The sequence below is a fragment of the Coturnix japonica genome, chromosome 8, assembly GCF_054131305.1.
Source record: "Coturnix japonica strain WE chromosome 8, WE-NBRP24, whole genome shotgun sequence".
Taxonomy (NCBI): domain Eukaryota; kingdom Metazoa; phylum Chordata; class Aves; order Galliformes; family Phasianidae; genus Coturnix; species Coturnix japonica.
The window spans coordinates 26,404,174-26,423,388 of record NC_140670.1 but is presented as its reverse complement, the minus strand read 5'-3'; the positions used below and the strand labels follow the sequence as shown (position 1 = coordinate 26,423,388).

Below are 19,215 nucleotides of genomic sequence, written 5' to 3'. Positions count from 1 at the left end.
AGAGCCAGGCTGGAGACTGCCCTGCAGTGCCACTGATGCACACAGTACAAGTGCTGCTCTTCTAAATTAAAGTAATTCGAGAGTAGTTTCTGTCGTTGTATTTATATTACCCCACCCAGAGGTGTGTAACGCAATGGAAAGCACAGAAGTGGCAGCAGAATAGCAAGGGAGCAGCTGCAAGAAAGAAACATCGAATCAAACTAGTAATGGATTGTCATATCCCAGAACAGGACTTCTCTATGAGCATGAAAAAACATGATAAGGTAGAAACTGAGAAGACAGCCTTTAGCGATGCTGAAAACAGGTTTATGAAGAAAATTTTCTGTCTAACTTTACACGGGCATAAAATTAAGTTGAAAGACTAGAAAGGCTATGATAGAGTTCAGTCAAATCAATCACAGAATGACAGAATGGCCACCAAACTCCACATTTAATACTAGGCCAGGCTGCCCAGGGCCCCGACCAACCTGGCCCCTGAACACCTCCAGGGATGGATGGGGCATCCACAGCCTCTCTGGGCAGCTGTTCCAGCACCTCTATACTCTCATATTAAAGAACTTCCCCGACATTCAACCCAAATTTTCCCTTCCTCAACTTAACAGCAGGACAAGGGGAAATGGTTTTATCTACTCTTCCCAAGAGTTGAGTTTCAACCATACTAAAAGTTGAACTTTATGATTACAATAATCTTAAATTTAACAAGGTATTCTCAAGGTGCTGCGACAATTCCATAAACTTAAATGAATTCAATAGCAAAATAAAAATGAAAAAGCTTACCAACACTGAGCTACCAAACAAAAACAGAACAGAAAATTCAGCTTGCAGCTTTGAAATCATTAACACAATACATCTGATAACAGTCCAAATATACAGACTGATACGGTTCTATAAACAACAGAGGAAGCAACTCTCATTTTTAGCAAGATAAATAAAACGGCTCTTTCAAAAATAGATGATCTTGTAGGTCTGTTCCAACCTTGTGATTCTGTGATTTTATATAAATGGAACATAACTTCAGACTCAGCTTTCCAACATTTTCCTCATTTCTTCATATCTGTCTGGATTGTGGCGCTTGTTTAAAAGGAATAGGAGAACCTGTTCATGTTTTTTAAGCTGTGGGAGAAACAAAGTATTAGAAATAGCAATAAAACCACTTGTGTGCTTTCAGATTAAGGCAGATCCTAAAACCACCAATTCAGTCAAATTCCCCATCAGCTCATTGAATATACAGTTCCTTTCTACGATGAGACCTTTGAATAATATACCAAAATTCTGATTCTTACCTTTGAAAGATAATTCCATGGCCAAAATAGATGGAATACTATATAATGCTATATGATAAGTTAATTGACTTATGCATACAGCTGTCTGTCAAGCTGCATCCACAGCAAAACACAGCTTTCTTACTGAAAGAATATCTAGTTGCCACTGTCTACATGCTGCAGTTTATGCAAACACTGCGGCCACCCTTACACAGCAGACATAAAAGGTAACAGCCTGAGCCCTTATACTCTAGGAGGGGAAAACTAAACAAAGCCCTACAGCCTCCCTCCCAAAACAAGCAAACAAATCCAGAGTTGTCTGTGTGGCCAAACGCTAATGGAATGAAACACTGATGGAATCTGTGTGGTCTATAATATGATGTCTTCTCAAGTTTGAGGCTGTTCTAATATAGCTGTTATCCCTTAGAAAAAAGGACAAAAGAATGGGCATATTCCTTTCTCTTATCTTCAGTGTTTCAGTCAGCTGTTACCTCCCTACCCCCATATGCTTCCCACTTAGGGTTTTATAAACTCTGGAAACACTCAAAGTGAGGACTGTTAGGTCTATTTCTGACCTACCTGCATTTTTAATTCTGCGCAGCAGCATTTGGTCTCACTTCTACTGCCTACAAAACAAACAAGACACACAAAGTAAATAAAGGAGTTAGGTAAAGTGGGGAAGCAGTGTTCACGTTGTACCAGATGATGTTTAGACTAGACATAAGAAGGAACTTTTTCTCTCAGAGAGTGGTCAGGGACTGGAATGGCTGCCCAGGGAGGTGGTGGAGTTGCCATCCCTGGCAGTGTTCAAGAGGCGTCTGGATAAGGAGCTACGAGATATGGTTTAGTGGTTTGCTGTAGGTATGGTAAAGGGAGGACTGTTGGACTAGATGATCTTATAGGTCCTTTCCAACCTTGTGATTCTATGATTCTACGTGGAATTTCCCACAGCACTCACAGTTCTTCAAATTATGTTTCAACTGAGAAGCCTGTGAAGATAAGTACCTTGATGTGTAACATCGGAGTTTGCAGCTTCGCAGTATCTCAGCAAACCCTCCATTACTAATTTGTCCGCTATATTCACACTACCATTTTCACTCTCTTTCTCCACTTCTACCAATTTAGTATTTCCATTAATTCCTTTCACTGTGATTGTGACATATTTATTCAGTATCATTTCCTTCAGTGAGTAAAGAACCAGCGGAGACCACTCAACTTTCTTTATTCCTAAAAGAAAAGTAGTCGAGTTTGTTAAGAGATCCTTTGTTATCACTTCATCTCACAAATAACATCACCACAGTTTTCGAAAACATTGACACTAAGTTTCCATTATAAACAGCCAAGATCCTACAGCTAATTAAGAAATCTATTCTGAAATAATATACTGGTTAATACTGTGATGGCTATTTCAATTGATCGTGTTTACCACTACTCGGGAATGAATACCATCACCAGAACAAATGTAGATTTATAATAAGTTTCAATTTAAAAAGCCAAGTTTTTTGTTTGTTTTGTTTTTACCTGCAAGTGAACATGAAATTGTCTGAAAAGGAAACTTGAGGAAGGAATCAGTGATTGGCAGCACATCTGAAAGCGGTACAGTTTCTATGTTCCCATAGTCTGCATACAGCACTTCAACTGTGGACTGAGATACTTTTAGAACAACAGCTCTGTACCAACACCCATCAACTGAAAAGATTGAAACAAGAAGAATCACACATGAAAACCACATTCATAAACACAGATTGCTGTAAGCAAGAAAAGCTATTGGTGGACAACAGAAACAATGAACAAACAGCAAAATGTATGCTTGTGTTCCACCTAGAATTGTTTCTAATTCATCTATCCTGTTTTCATAAATTCTTATCTCAACAAGCAAATTATTCTATAGCATTTACTAATTTAAGGCTGATTAGCACTCAGCTAGATTTCCTGTAGCAATGCATGCGCAGTTTACATCTAATATTTATGAGTCAACACTTTTTTACCTTTCAAGTACTGAGTTTATGTATCAGCAGAATATGTCCTCTTCCGTGCATGCTGCAGTGCACAACATATTTACCCTTTTCTCTTCTGGACTATCACACTTTCTTTGTTCTAAAGATACAACCAAACTGTACTTGGCAAACAAACAAAGAAAACTGAACACTTAGTAGGTTTTTCTCCTTGCTTGAAAGGGAAAAACATTTTATGCTTGTTAAGAAAGTGTAAGAACGAATGATTCCCTTACCTGAAAACTTGGCACAACAGGCTTCACCTAGCTTTGGTCTAAAAGGCTGCTTCTTACAGGATTTACAATAGTCCTGCAGTTCAGACAACTGCTTAAGTAGTTTATCTCCGTCTGCAGAAAAAAATTAATTGATGATTGACCACACTGGCAAGTAATGAAGATTGTACTTACTTGTCATCTCCTCTACCCTTGCCTTTGGCTTTTTTTTTTTTTTAACTTGTATTTTTCTGCTGTCTAAGCTACGCTTCCAAGTAGTTCAGTTCAATACAGGCACTCATCAACTAACTCGCAACAATAACTTCATCAGTATTAAGAACAGAGAACAGAACTCTTCCTTACCTTTGCAATAAGCTGGTACAACATAAAACAAATCTGGGCTTCTAACTTCTGTCACACAGACAGGTAGAGTTTGATCCACTGCCAATTCAATCGACTCCCAGTGCCTGAGTGACGCTGCTATTAGGAAGAGCACAAGAATGCTGCATGATACTTGTCTCTAAGCATACACATGATGTAAGTATCTGTTAACAAATACTTTGTTATTTTGAATTTTACAGGCCATTTCTATACTTCAAGAAGAGAAAGATAAAGCAAGATAAACTGCAAACTAAGTGAGAGTTATTAGCTATCGGTGTAAGAAAGAACTAAAAATCACTTAAAAATAAGATAGTGGAAAGTAAACGTGGAAAAAGTTTCAGTCACTTGGCAGACTTTCCACTCTGCACTGTCAGATATTCACATTAAGACAAATCCAATGATTTTTGACTTTCCTTTTATTTGTCAGTAATGCCACCCACAGGGCACTTCTGTTTAGATGCAAGAACATCATGATATACTCAAGCATGTTTAATATTGATATCATCTATAATTAAACAAAAGGAAGATGGTTCACAGCTGGGATGCTGACAATTCTTTTCAAACCTAAAAATTAACATTCATTTAGTTACCTTTTCCATCAGACTGACTTGGAAAAGTTTCTTTATCTTGTTTATCTTCCTTTGTAGCCAATTTCTCAGACATTAGCATCTCATTGATCACTTTTGGATGAGCCATAGAATTGTCAATGAGTTCTACACCTGCCCCATCTCTGGAAAATGAAGTTATTCTGGCTTCAAGCTTCACTCCTGCAGTGCACTTGTGGAATCTTTCTGTAGCTTTTGAGTCCCATTTGCTACCAGCAGGCTTTATACCTAAGAAGTAAGAGATGTGTTCAAAATACCTCCATTAACTGACATTATCCAACACAAACCTTTTCTAAAAAACACTGCTCAAAACCAAGCCTATTTTGACGACCTCAGGGACACACGCTGTACTTCATAACAACTCTCCCTTCCTTTTGCCAAGACTCCCAAGTTTTGTTTACTGCATTTTATGGTATTCTACCAAGTAAGTCCTATATCTTAGCACAAACAACACTGTGCAGACTGTTTAAGAAGCAGTTTAATATGGCCTTTTCAAAAAGGGAGCAGAAATGTCTAGTGCTTTAAGAGCTAAAAAGAGAAGAATATGCCTGGAGAAAATGTGGTAATTTCTAAACGGAGTTTAGACTTGGTTAGCAAGGAACGGCAGGTCTGCAGGACTGAATGATTTGGTGTGACAGGAAGAGGGTTTGGGAAAAGACAGGGAACATCAGTACAGTGCCAAGTTATGCAGCAATCATATGAAACATTCCCACTGAAATGCCAGCTTGCTATGTTAGAACACATTAGCTCCTTTGGCCTGTGGAAAAAAATATAGAAAAATAACTAAGTTTCACAAAAGCACATCTACTCCTATATTAAGCAGCAACTAAAAGCTAGCAAGCACTACAGATGAAGCAAAAACTACAAGTTGCATTTGACCAGTAAATCAGTAAGTGACCCACAGGCAGATCGCTCTACAACACTGACAGGAACTCAGCAAAGAACATCTATTAAATACCAGCATGCAGTGTTCCAAGGCTAAACCAGAGGCTTCCATAATTTCTTGAGTCCAGAAGCAATACAGACATTATTATAAAGCACAGTTCTGTGTAAAATACTGTATCATCACCTCCTCCCCCACAAGCAGCAAGTTTCTAGTTCCTAAGTGCAACAGCACTTTTCAGGAGTGAATTCATAAGAAGATCCACCTGAAAGCCAGCATTTAATTCCTTGGAATGGCAGCTCTAGGAATGAGGATGGAATCTGCCGTATGTTATCCGCTGGTACTTCTTCAACATTCCCATAGTCCACAAATCGAACTTGAACAACTCTATCTGAAATGATGTTTTCCACCAAAGCACGGTACCAGTTACCATCATCTGATTTAAAAATAAAATGACATTTAGTAATAAAATTAGTCTTTGCTATCCTCTACTAATATAAAATATTGGGTACATTTTTTCTCTGTGAAGAACTGGAATATTTCAGCCTGTTACTTACCAGAGAATAAAGCACAGCAAGGATCTCCTTTTTCAGGCTTAAAAACATTTGGAGGAGTTTTCTGGCAGTATTCAAACAATGATTTGTTAAGTGAGTTTAGAGCACGTAACTCTGAAAGAGAGAAAGAATGATAAACAAAGTCACTGATATAAGCAGGACTGAACTCAGTGGTGTTATAAACTCACTTGAAACAATAATAAATCAGAAAGCAAGGAAACTATGCTAGAAAACAGAAGCTGAAGAAACTTACCATTGCTATCTGCAATCTGACAGTAGAATTCTCCAGGACTATACAGCGTACACACTACCACATCCACTGCTTGTTTATGAGAGAATTTACTCCACTTGCATTGTTTTTTGTTTGCTGTGTCCTCTAGAGAGGAAAGAGAGAAGTAGAGGAAGAGAAATTGCATCCAATCTTTTTTAGGGGTGTTGGAAAGAAAGAGAAAAAAAATCCACACTGTATACTCATTCTTTGTGTACTGCCATTTCTCATTATAAATAATCCAACTATTTGCATCTACACACTGATAGATAATACTGCTATGATAAAACACACAGTTTTATCAGAGACAGGATGGAAAATAACACCTTAACGTGCTTCATGTAAGAGCTAGGAATCTTCCCAGAAATACACAGAAATGTGACATAGGAGTTATAAAATTCCCAAACTAAAGCTTCAGTCAGAAAATGCAAAAAAGGCAGTTTAGGCAACAAATCCCTTTAAGCCTTGAAGTTAAACAGGCTGCTACAGTTGAACAGCTTTTGAAGGACTGAATAAATGGTTTCAGGTGAAAAATATAGACAACGAAGATAGGCTTAAGAACAAGAACATAGAAACAGACAGGTAACCAGTCATATCCTACTTCAACTAGACATGTGAAGACTTCCAACCAGAGGTAATTCTTGTATGGACTTCTAGAAACATGCAACTTCATTACAGGAGGTTAAACACTACCACTTTATCAGGATGTGCTTGTACTCACTATTTACTTGCTTAACATCACCCGTTTCAAATGCTTGCAAGGCCATTCTTGAATCTTCAGCTGCACAGCCTTTTTCTATGAGACATCTTGATATATTTACTTCTGGAACAACTGATGAATCTGTGAGCTCCACCACACATCTACAACTCTCTCTATCCACTACTTTCACTGTGAACATTTTGTCTTTTACTAATTGGTTCATGAGAGAAATAGCTTCTGAGGTCCAGGCTCCCAACGGTGGCTTGATACCTAAAAAAGGTCAAATAGTATGGAAGGATTCAGAGACAGTTCAGGTCCCAACAATATGTCAAAGAGTACAGTAACATTCTTTGAAGTAACAGATTAAGCAGCAGACATGCCAAGGAACTCTCTCACCACTCAGACACATAACAAGATTCCAAAACCAATTATTCAGATTCTAAATTTATTGTATTTTGACCTAATAAAAATCTGCCATGATAGTCTATAACTTGTAGTCCATTACAGTTTGAATTCAGATTTAGTACTTATTTAGTAGAAAGGTCTAAGAAATGCTAGGTTTTCAGTCTCAACAATTCAACTATAGTCTGGAGCATACGTTTGAAACAATATTACCAAACTTGAACCAGTGTACCAGCTACTGGGAGTTTCACGAAGAAATAATAATACTTAATACTGCTAAGTTTCTTTCAAAAAATGCAAGTTATAACCAGAATATTATAGCAAAACGTTAAGAAAAATCAGCTGCTTCCTGGAAGATATTTGACACAGCAGTAATCGCTGCCTCCATCAGGAAACAACTCATCCAATTGCCTTCTAGCATCTCTGAATTTACAAACTTTCTCAGTTCTAGAATATACATTACAAGCTACAGGCACCATCATTTGTCTCAAAACAGTGATTTCTTTAGGTCATATATGCATATGCAATGGCTCCCTCTCTGAATTAAGTTTTCCAACCAAGTGATACCTCTCAGAACTTTACCAAGTAAAACCTGAAACGACAGAGAAAATATCAAGTATTTTAAAGAAAGTACAGATATAGCAAAGGATACTGAAGCAAAGGGATGGACTAACTTGCATAGTGAAGTGAATAACAGCAAACAATTTCCAACAGCAAGTTAAGCAAACACGTCAAAAACAACAGGCAATGACTCTGGCTTCAGAAAGGAGGATGAAGTAGGAATTATCAAGGCACCTTCCAACCACAAGGCTAGGAGATGAGCATACCAGTAGTTTCACTAGGTTGGTCCCAGGGGGACTGATTCCAGTTCCACAACAGATTTAAGAACCCCAGAGAACCAGCCAGCAAGCATCTGAATTTTGCTTCGAACAAGGGTAAGTGCAAAACTTAAGAACAAGCATGTTAGCATAATGCAGGTTTTTTTTGAGTATTTTCATCATTAAGTACATGAGGAAAGTCTTGTCATGCTTTGTAAGTATGCTACAACAGTTAATTAATAATTCTGAAAATAATGTCTTCTGGTATCTCTACCCTTTGATCCACGATACTGCACATGTGGTAACTGGACAACCCCACTTATTTTCCCTCTAACCAAAGAGAAATAACTCCATTTATTTCATACCTGCCAAGCTACATCTTATGGCTTGAGCTGGCAAGTCCATTAATTTTGGAGTCATCGGACGAAGTCTAGTTGGCTGCAGAACTTCAAAGTTACCATAATCTATATAGCCCACCACAACGTTATCTTCAGAAGCATGTGCTATAACAGCAGCACGATACCAGACATCATCTTCTAGAAAGGAAGAAATACACATTCATTACATTTGATTTTAGCTTCAGTAAACAGCATGATTTTTTGGGGGCAGATCAATATATTGACAATCTCGACATTAGAGCTGAAACAGCAGTACTACAGCTCACACAAACCTTGACAAAACGTTATGGAAGGCAACTACCGCCATCACTCCTCCTATCGGTTAAGTGTTGTAAACTCATTCCTTCCATAAAGAATCCCCCACCCACAAATGTATATTGCAAGAAAAAATTAAGTACTACCCTCACATAACATAGTTAAGTTCAGTATATTTAAAAAACAGGCTCTCAGCTGACTCAAATTATGCATATAATATGATTTAGTTTTCTAATCCAATTTAAAGATTTCAGATAGAAATACAAGCTTACTCTCAAATCTATCAAAGCTACTAATGTACTTAATGATTCTTTTTTCCTCGCTAAGTACCTGAAACTAATACTTAAAATGCTAAGACAGCTTATTGACAGTAATACCTTTTTCTGAATGTGCAGAAAAAAATTTTACTTCAGGCAATCAGGACTTCATATTCTTACTATAAAAGTTACTTATTTCATAAAGAAATATCAATTTCTAGCACAAAACGTTTGAAATTTTTAGCCTATACTTGTTTCCACAGGAAATGGGGATTGCCAACATAAAACCCATTCCTTCATTGTCTCTTAAAAATATCTCCTTCATACAAGAAGGAATCGAGTGCTCTATGTCTGCTTAATAAAGGCACCATCTAATGGTCTTTTAAAAAATAGATAGCTATATTTTATAGATGCCTCCTTTAGATAGATGTTCACCTTTACCTGTGAACTGGGCACAGCACAGCTCTCCAGCAACTGGTCGGAAATTTGGATTACTTGGAAGTTTGTTGCAGTATTCGCAAAGATGCCTCTGAAGCTCAGCAAGACGACCTGGCATTAAAAAACACAGGTTTTAGGGAAGTGTACAGATCTTAAGTTCAAAACCCGAAAGAACTTGTTGCAACATTAGAGGTGTTTCACATAATGTCAAAAGTAATATTAAAATAGTGGATCTGATTACTCAGAATGCACACAAACCATAAGCTTACAAGTTACTAAGTGGTAATAGCAGATTATGATGCCAAAAAGATCCTCTATAATACCAAGGCTTTTAAATGAAGCACAGCATAACACCACAAATAATCTCCAAGTATAAGATCAACTAGCAGTATCTCCCCCTAGATACTCACTACTGAAGAATAAGGTGATGTGATAGCTCACAGCTTATTTTCATTAAGTCACTTACTGCCAATGCGTATCTGCTGACAGAAAAAATCTTCTGGATTTTGAACATGTGAAACCACAACAGAAAATGTGTCTCCAGTACATATAGAGACACACTGTGCAGTTATATTTCCAGAGCAACGTTGTTCTTTATCTTCAGGTATTTCTTCTTTACTTTCCTTAAAATTGTTTTCTGACACTGTACATGAAGAGGAGAACGAGACAGAAAGTGGTTACTGAACAAAAGCCAGATAACTTCCAAATGTGCAACTTCATCAGGCAGGAGTCAGAAATACCTCTGAAAATTACTATAAACTAAGCTACAAAATTATATATGTTGAACATTCTTTTTTTTGGCAGACCTTTTTAACTTTGTAGGCTCCTGCCATTTCATTCATTAAATTAATGGACACTATCATCACACGAGCATTTTATACTATAAAAAACGTAAGTGCTGCTGTCACTAGAGCTTAGAGTTCTCTAAGCCATATCCATTGGTGCACCTTCTTTGGGATACTTGTTTAGTAAACATGTACTAAACCTAACAAGTCAGATCTTTAGGATGAAACTAGCAACTAATGCTGTCATTTCTAAAGGGCTAAAAATGCAGGGGACAAAAGAAATTAAAAACATGTTACCACATCCATTAAAATAGAAATATTTCCATAGAAATAAACAAGACAATTCCACAAAAAGAGATTACTGAAGGTAGAGAGGGAAGGAAGCAAAAGACAAAACTGCATTCTAAGAGTCTTGGAAGAGACTGGAGAAACTGAACATGAAGACTTACCAGTTTTGCTTCTTACCTGTCCCCCAACCTTCTCCCTCCCTTCCATACCCACACCAGATATACTTACAATCTGGAAGAACAACATCTACAGCAAAACTTGACATCATTTCCTCTTGCAGTACATCAACAATAATTACTGAACAGGTCTTTCCCATCAGCTTGGAAGAAAAGGCAGCAGTGCCCTCATTGTATCCTTGTTGTTCAGGATCATAATTGGCAAGGGAACACTTAATTGCCTGGAAAGAATTACCATCAGAACATGGGAGATAGAGGACTGTCTGCCTTTTAGGAAAATTGAGTCAATTTTTGAGGGCCTTACTTGTTATCAGGTATATAAGAGTTAAAAGCTGCTGTTGAGATCTGAAGCGCTATCAATTCAACTAACATCTTTACAAAAGAATTGATGAAATTATGTTCAAGCTGTGTTCAGTGTACAGGAGCATTACACAAGGTGCGGCTGTATCACACCATGTCTGAATGTAAGTATACACTGTAATCTATCCTCAGTAGACATTGAAGGTTTTGAGTCAAGGGTCTCAAGGCTGTAAAAATCTTTTAGGAACCAAACAGAACTACTTGAACATACAGTGAAAGACTGTTCCAACAGTTGCTACTTAGAGCAGTCCCTGGCTGAAGGAATGCTTCTCTGTTCTTCGTGTCAGGTCAGATTAAAGCTAGACCACAATAAACAACTACCAGAACAGTCCTGCAGCTCAGACCAATAAGTTTACCCACGCTAAGTGATTTTTCAGCACTACATTAGACCCATATTGAAATACTTGAACAGAGTGCTTCCTCTGCTGCCCTCCAGCACAAAGTGGAAATATAAGTTCAATTATTTTACCACCTCAGATAACAAGAATTTTAAGAAAATAATCAGAAGGCCATCCTTGGCCCTACAGAACATTTCAGAATGTGAACTTTAAGTGTAGTCAAGACATTTTTATGCACCACTTCCACCGAACACAAAATACAGCGATAACAGCAGTTATGCTGAAATAAGAGTTATATCTATTTCAGAGCTATTCATCTAAAATACCACACTACTTCTAGGAGAACAGAACTCACACATGGAGGAAGCAGTTCAATGTTTTTGTGCAGAGCTTTAATCCAGGAGAGTGGAATATTTTCTTCCTTTCCACAATCTATGTAGAACACTTGTGCTTTCTTTTGCAATGCATCCACATATTTAACCAGTATTCTTCCCCATGTCTGTATCCAAGAAATAAATTTCTTAGTAAGAGCACATCATAATAAGCAACTACATTTATTGTATTCCTCACTAAAACGCACACTTCAACTTTTAATTTCATATGGTTTTAAACAAAGGCAGCTGAGAATTTTGAAGCAAATCAAAGTCAGTGCAGTGCTGACTTGTTAACATAGCTAAACTCCTACCAAAATTGGCTTACCTGCAGCAAAACAAAGACTTGTTAACAACGAAAGAGGGAAAAAAGTGGGATTAAACAAACAAACAAAAAGGATGGGATTGGAAATGGGAACAAGGGGAGATTACAGAAGAGCAATCAGAAAAGTCAGATAAGAAATGAGCAATAACTGAAATAAGTTGAGCCACACTCCAAACTAACAACACTAATTCAGATTTGCTATGAATTCCTACACCCTTCCATAAAGAGAAGGACAAACTGCTCCTGTCAGATTTGAGTTGATATAAACGCTTAGAAACAAATGTTTTTTTAAGAGGAGGCCAATGTGACAGTACCTGATCCACAGAATTCCTTGCCACGCAGACTTCCCCTCTGACCGGTACATACTGCTCTTCAGTAACTGCGTTAGTGTAACAGTCTTGCAGTTTTACAGAAAGTTTGCTAATCTGTTCTAAAACTTCAGCAGAATTCATCCGTATATAAAATTCACTTGGACTCCTGAATTCTGTTACCGTACCCTGAACAGAAAAGCCACAGTAGTTAAGGATTATGCAATAACAACCTACAGTCAGTACCAGCGTGCTTCCCAGTAAGTGCATTTCACCCTATACCTGACACTATTCTTTTGTTTTGAATCCAGCACTGGTATCTCCTGAGGACAATTATGAGACCATTATGTTCACTGTCATAGAAATCAATCTTTCCCTATTATCCCCCATGTCCTCAGCTTGCATTTACTCATCTTTATAAAAAAAATAAAGGAATTTTACAGGCAAGCAAAACAAGACAGGGTTGAAGTAACAAGCAGCTATACATGCTTAACTGAGCTTCAGATAACTTGCATTATTCCTAAACTTAAGTACCTGTACTTCCATAGATTTTTTGAGTCTTAGAGTCTGGAGATCTGAAAACATTATCTTCTTGATATGCTTTTCTGTCTTGAAGGAATCCTCAGTTGTTAAATTATCCTAATTAAAAGAGCCACAGTGATTAAGCCTTAAAGATTTTGTATTACCCTTGAAAATAACAGATCTCATTCAGAGATGGAAAGAACAGACAACGAAAAAAGAAGCACCAAAGCAGTGTCAGAGCATGGCAGCAGCCACGGGGTGGCCTATTCCTTTCACACCTGCTTCTACAGCACCAAAGATATTTAAGAACATTTCCCCTAGAAGCACACTTCACAATACAATAGTACTGAACACAATACATTACATACTGAACAATCTTTTAACGTGATCTCTCTTTGTTCACCAGAGCTTCCTCTAAGTTGAACCAAGAAATATAAAGTCTTAATTATTTCAAAATAAGCTTTTAGCAATGGTCCCTGCCTCTTGGTTTAGGTTCCTCGCTATCAGTTGACCAGCGTTACCAGGATACTCACAAGCACACGTAACAGAAAGCTATCTGAATGAATAGGAAATCTCATGACCAAAAGGGAAACCTTTTAAATTGCCTCATGAACTTAAGCAGATGAATTAACTACTTCTAAGAAGTGCAAGACAAGGTAGTTCTCTTCTATTGTGCAAACATGAATCTAACTGGAGGTATGCACATTGACTCGTTTTTATACATATAAGAAACCAAGAACATAGCAAAACCATCTCCAGTAGAACTGTTCATAGGAAGTCTAAAAGAAGAAACATATGGGTAAAAATAGGATCAAAATGCTGCAAAGGAGAACTGCATCACGTTTAATTCCTGCTACAGCATGGAAGCAAGATGTGCATCTGTTAATATAAAATGCTACACTAAATGCATTTCTCAAGTAAGTTACAAGGTTCCCAGTATTGCTATAGGAAGAAAGAAAAAAAAAGCACCAGACTTTCTTCTAAACATGACAAGCTACATCTGCATCCTTCCTAACATATTTCTCTGGCAACATCGTATTTCTTAGTCTTTTTAATTTATCACAAAAGTGTGGTGTCTCTTTCCCTAACAAAAAATCAAATTTACTGACAGTCTTGCTATTAGCTCTAGAAGTAGCATACTTCTGAATGCTTCTCCAGTAACCATTATTCAGAAGCACTGATCTTTCCAAATCAAACAATTATTATCTTTGGTATTTGCTCGTCTCCTGTACAGAAGAAGTTACAGATATTGTAACTAGCTCACACTAAGCCTATTCAAGACACAGTAAAAAACAAATACCTTAAGGTAAAATCCTGTCTTGTTTTTAGCAGGTAACTTGCCTCCACTGCTATTACTTAAACTGTAATCAGAAAAAAAAAAGAAAAAAAAAAGGTTAATTGTGAAGAACCAGTGTTGTAGCATGTTGCTAACACTGTAATCCCAAACATCAAAAATGGTAAAATAAGAGAAAAAGATAAGTGTTGGTGTTTCAGTTGAGCAGCTAGGTAGAATTCTGATAACATGCCAGACAGTCTCCTCCTACAATCCCAATTCACTCAGCATAGCAAAGTTTGTGGGGAAAAAAACATATCCCTCATAAACTTTGATGATGGATATCTGATTGCAGTGATCAATTGCTATCATTAGACCTTCATGCCAGCTTAAATGCTCAGATCACTCCCCTACACTTTTCCAAATCCAGCTCATTTGTACAGTGTCATAACCTAATGGAGTTTAGATGAAATAGATCAGCCATCTCTTGAGCATCTTAGTTGGCAAGTCAAAGAGATAATGAGCTGACAGAGAATGGTCTGGCTGAAACAACTTTTAATCACAACTGGGCTCATCAAAAATAACATACCAATTAAGTTCACTGAAGCTACAGTTTAAATAGTTAAAGGGTGCCTCTACAGAGTCTGAGAAATACAATCCATTTAATTGTGTCACTGCTGCCAAGTACGGTAAGAGCTGGTATTCTTACTGCAAACTCATATAATTCCAGTACTAACACAAAGCAAAACATTTCAGTTTACTTAATTCACAATTAAGAACTCACAGATATCTTTCAAATCTTCCTGAGATAATACAATACTAGACTAAGAAGAAGCAACGTATTTTTCAGTAGTAACAAAACTTAACTTACCATGCAAGGGTACTAAGAGTGATCTTGTCATTCTTTAAAGAGCATTAAGCAGAGTTATAAGAAACTTACTTCTGTTTAACTGGCTCACACACAATCCTGTGTACTGACCAGTCTCTCTTCTGGCAATCCACAGAGCAATAGTATATTTGCTTACATTGTGAACATCTGAAGGCCCCTGAAAAAAAAAACTAATTAAGTGACAGAGAAACACCTATACAGTAAGAGATAACTGCAAACTCCATACAACACTTAGTAACTGCTTTATGAGCTTTACATTTTAATCTGATACAAATAGTTATTATTCCCCTGTAGCTAGCTATCAAACACTGCAGCCCATAGCTCCAGATTCCTTCTGTACTTCAGAAGAAGCATTTTTTATTAATAAGGAGATGCAGTCTTCAGTTTCTTTCAGTTCAGTAACCCCAACTGTGTTGTGAATAGTCACTGTATTTGCATCTGACACAAAATACACATCCATTTTAAGGCATTTCTGAATAATCCTTCTGATCCAATTCCACTGGCAAATACACTATGCATCACGGAGTAGAGAATAGCAGAGCTTACCAGACAGACCACAACGATGACAAGTTCTTGTCTGAGGAGGTGGTGTCAGCATGCTAAAGAGACTCTTATCATAGCCAACAGAAAAAACATTCTTAGAAGAATATTGTGACTTCTTTGGCTTCTCAGTTGAATCAGAGTGAGATACCTACCAAAATAGATAGTTAAATAAATCTCAAGTGATTCTTACCAGAAAAAAGCAGCTCAGTTGGATGTATATATTCTAACGTATCAACATTTGACAATAGTAAAAGATTTCAGAGTTACAGAAAGAGACAATCACTTGTACTGATCAGTCGGGCTGACCATTTACGCTATCTAGAAATGCTCAGAATACTTAGGGCAATCATAAAGATCAGTAACTCACCATTTCTCCATTACCAGTTGCACCCTTAAGTGGCAACCTTCTTCTAGTGGCTGTGCTTCCCATGAAAATTCCTAGGAAAAGAAGCATTTGCAAAGTGATCTGACAACATGAATGCATGCTTGTGTTATGGAGTATTTACAGGGAAACAAAACCATTCTCTTTTCTTACCATTCTGCTAGTGCATTTCAGCAAACAGAGATACTACAGGAATATTACCATTTTTCTTGTTGCCACACCAATTCAGAGAATCACAGAATTGTAGGGGTTGGAAGGAACCTCTAGAGATGATAGAGTCCAATCCCTCTTACCAAAGCAGGTTCCCTACAGATGGTAGGGCAGGAAGGCATTCAGCCAGGTCTCAGATATCTCTGGAGATCAAGACCCAACAACGCCTTAGGAGTTAACTGCATTTACAAGGCACATTGATACTGGTAATCTGCATAATGACCAAGCCTATATAAAACTACAGAAGAACAAAACTAAGATACATACAGATAAAATCTATTTTTTACTGCAGTTATCCATTCCTGTGCTGCAATATAAGGTAACAAAGATAATTAAGGGCCTGGAGCATCTCCCATGAGGAAAGGCTGAGAAACCTGGGGCTGTTCAGCCTAGAGAAGGCTCAGAAAGGATCTCGTCAACACATATCTCAAGTGTGGAAGTCAAATGGATGGAGGTGGGCTCTTTTCAGTGATGCACAGCGATAGGACAAAGGGCAATGGGAAAAACTTGGAACACATCAAGTTCTATATGAACATGCGAAAGAATTTTTTTACTGCAAGGGTGACACAACAAGCTCAGAGGGGTTGTGAAGTCTCCTTCTATGGAGATATTCATGATCCCACTGCTAAGGAAACCTACTTTAGGGGGAGGGGGGGGAGTTAATGATCTCGAGTTCCATTCCATCCCTTGTGATTCTATGACTGCCATCAGTGGAAAAAAGAAGTATTATTCGCTCACAAAATACTGACTTTTGTTAGATATTTCACAGTGTCAGCCTCCCAGCCGAGAGAGGAGATGCTCAGAAGGCTGACACTCACTTCCATCCTCACTAGCACCTCATTACCTGCATCCTTGACAGGCGATGCCTGGGCCATGCTGCCGATGGTCCCCTCGGTGCAGGACAAACGGGCTGTATGTCAGTCAGCTGCAGGAGCACAGATTTAAATAAAGAAATAAACAAATGCAGGCAACGTATTTAAGCCATATTCTAAAGTTACGACTTAATATCACTTTGAAAAAGAAAACCTGAATATTAAACCTACAGAACTATGGGAAGCTCCCTATGGAGGAACTCACTACAACCATCCACAGCCGCTGTAATTCAGCCGCTCCCAAGGCCTCGCAGTCCGCCCCACACCTCCACGCAGCTCCCCGCCCCCGGAAGGAAGGGCGCTCCGCGGGGCGGGATGGTCCCTGCCCGGCAGCTCTGAGCCGAGGTTATCCAGTGTGTTGAAACGTGAAACTCGGTACATGGGGGTCAATAAATATATATTATCAGGTGTTTGAATTTCAGGCTCGCTGAAAACACCTCTACCGGTGTCATAGTCATAGGATGTGACCACAGGTTAGAATCATAGGATGGCCTGGGTTGAAAGGGACCATAATGATCATCTAGTTTCAACCCTTCTGCTATGTGCAGGGTCATCAGCCACCACACCAAGCTGCCCAGAGCAACATCCAACCTTTGGTAATGACACTAATTGATGTTATATTGACAAGAAAAGGTGCAACAAAAGGAGAATGGAGCATCCTGCTGGGAGCAGAACTTGACCAGCATGAGCCACAGCAGAGCAGAAAGGGCAGGAATGGACAGCAATAGGAACTACTTCTAAATGAAGAAACATCAGACCTGGCTTCAGCAGTGGGAAAAGGTAAATGGGAAGGAGTGCTGCGGTCACTGGGGGAACGCTGCTAACAGAAGCTGATTGGGAGCTACAGGAGGTCAGTGCAGCTTTGCTTACAACTTGTCAGGGCCTGTGTGAAGGTTTCATAATATGGTAGCAGGTGTAATTAGCTTTAATTTATAGTATCCAAGTGCTTTGGAACTAGCTAGGGCACCGCCGTGCCGCAGGCTGAACAAAGGACAGTCTAAATAACGTGTCATGAAAATAGCATTTTCCTGGTACGAGTTACTCAGAGCAGCTGTGTAATTACAGTCACGCTCAGGAGTGAACCATACCCTGTGTTAAATCAGACACACCAGGAAGGGCCAAGGCTGCAGCACCAGCACCGTGCCCACTTCCTGGTGCACCCTGAAGACTCGCAGCAAGCCTGAGAATAAAATAGTTACTTAATGAAAGCGAATCTTAATGAACAAAAGAATAACTCTTTATGTAACCTTGCCATTATGTGGAATTGCATCAGCTTGAGGTAATGACATTACAACAGGCTGTGCTGCTGATAGATGCAGCGGAGGGGAGTCAAGCAGTGCTGCTCCCAGCCATGAACTTTCAGCTGCAGCGGTGCCAGCTGAGCCTGCAGCACATTTTATTATGACCTGTTTGTACATGTAACCCCTCAAAAATAGGGATGCTGCCACTTCCCACACCTGAAGCTGACAACATAGGAAGGATTGCAAGCCCCTGTGGTGGGCAGAGCTATGAAGATGCTGCGTATAGTTTAACAAGTTCCAGCTAGAAACCGAGAAATCACATCAACGCTTTTATTTTCTTAGACAAAAGAGCCCAAAGACCCAACTGTGACCTCTCAGAAAACCAGGGCACATTCTGCTGCTGCCTCTGCATTGCAGAGCCGATGCCTGCAGGGCAGGCTGAAGCATATGACAGTGCTTTAGGTGAGTTCCTTCACTCAGAAATCGCCTTCTGTCCCATCTGTGCACGCTGAACACGAGCTCGCCAAGAGCAAAGGTAATGCAATCATTCCCATTTAATTTGCAGCACTTCAGGGAGAGGCTCACCGAGCGTTATCTTTCCCTGTATATCTACAGCTGCCTCCTGGGGTTATGGCAGCGTTCAGACGGAAATTCGCCACAAGTTTGGTGCTCTGAGAGAGGCAGAACCGCCTGAGGCACAGCGCTGGGGCTGCGGAGAGCCGAGGGGATGAGATGCCTTTCTCATCTGCCTGAGGGAGAGCTCTGCTGAGGAGCCACATAAGGAACGCTGGTGGGGCTGCGGGCAAATCTATGTTGATTTTAACTTACTTTTCACGCCGGATCTCCATTACTTCTACCCCACCCTCACCTGCTCCCTGCCCGCTCTCATCCCCGCCCCCCCTCCG

At 39.0% G+C, this 19,215-nt stretch overlaps 2 protein-coding genes across 5 annotated transcripts in view; one reads left to right on the top strand and one right to left on the bottom strand.

Moving 5' to 3' along the window:
- Positions 1-207: 207 nt before the first annotated feature.
- Positions 208-17,363, bottom strand: TDRD1 (tudor domain containing 1). Of its 4 annotated transcripts, none has more exons than XM_015867345.3 (24): positions 17,241-17,363; positions 17,042-17,122; positions 15,973-16,043; positions 15,609-15,753; positions 15,114-15,219; positions 14,201-14,261; positions 12,913-13,017; positions 12,385-12,567; positions 11,730-11,873; positions 10,729-10,897; positions 9,894-10,070; positions 9,431-9,538; positions 8,445-8,615; positions 6,881-7,129; positions 6,145-6,267; positions 5,895-6,005; positions 5,603-5,773; positions 4,440-4,682; positions 3,832-3,948; positions 3,493-3,603; positions 2,784-2,951; positions 2,268-2,489; positions 1,842-1,888; positions 208-1,113 (listed from the first exon to the last, which is right to left on the bottom strand). In XM_015867345.3, the coding sequence occupies exons 2-24, from the start codon at positions 17,070-17,072 to the stop codon at positions 1,021-1,023; spliced, it is 3,126 nt and encodes a 1,041-aa protein (XP_015722831.1). In that variant the 5' UTR covers positions 17,073-17,122; positions 17,241-17,363; the 3' UTR covers positions 208-1,020. The 4 variants fall into 4 exon arrangements, with proteins under 4 accessions (XP_015722831.1, XP_085410888.1, XP_015722832.1 ...); XM_085554762.1 differs by having other exon boundaries at positions 15,045-15,219; positions 17,241-17,362; XM_015867346.3 differs by having other exon boundaries at positions 3,832-3,945; positions 17,241-17,362.
- Positions 17,352-19,215, top strand: part of CCDC186 (coiled-coil domain containing 186) — a 33,888-nt gene continuing 32,024 nt past the window's right edge. The window contains exons 1-2 of the mRNA XM_085554763.1: positions 17,352-17,849; positions 18,653-18,772. The gene's annotated coding sequence lies outside the window, so the exon portion shown is untranslated. The remainder of the gene's footprint in view (positions 17,850-18,652; positions 18,773-19,215) is intronic.

Coding starts and splice junctions, on each gene's coding strand:
- TDRD1 (XM_015867345.3), bottom strand. CDS start 17,072: ATGGCCCAGGCATCGCCTGTCAAGGATGCAG. Junction 11,874..12,384: donor CAAGGAATTCTGTGGATCAG/GTACTGTCACAT, acceptor TCTTGGATACAG/ACATGGGGAAGAATACTGGT. Junction 3,949..4,439: donor AAGTCAGTCTGATGGAAAAG/GTAACTAAATGA, acceptor TCTTCCTAATAG/CAGCGTCACTCAGGCACTGG.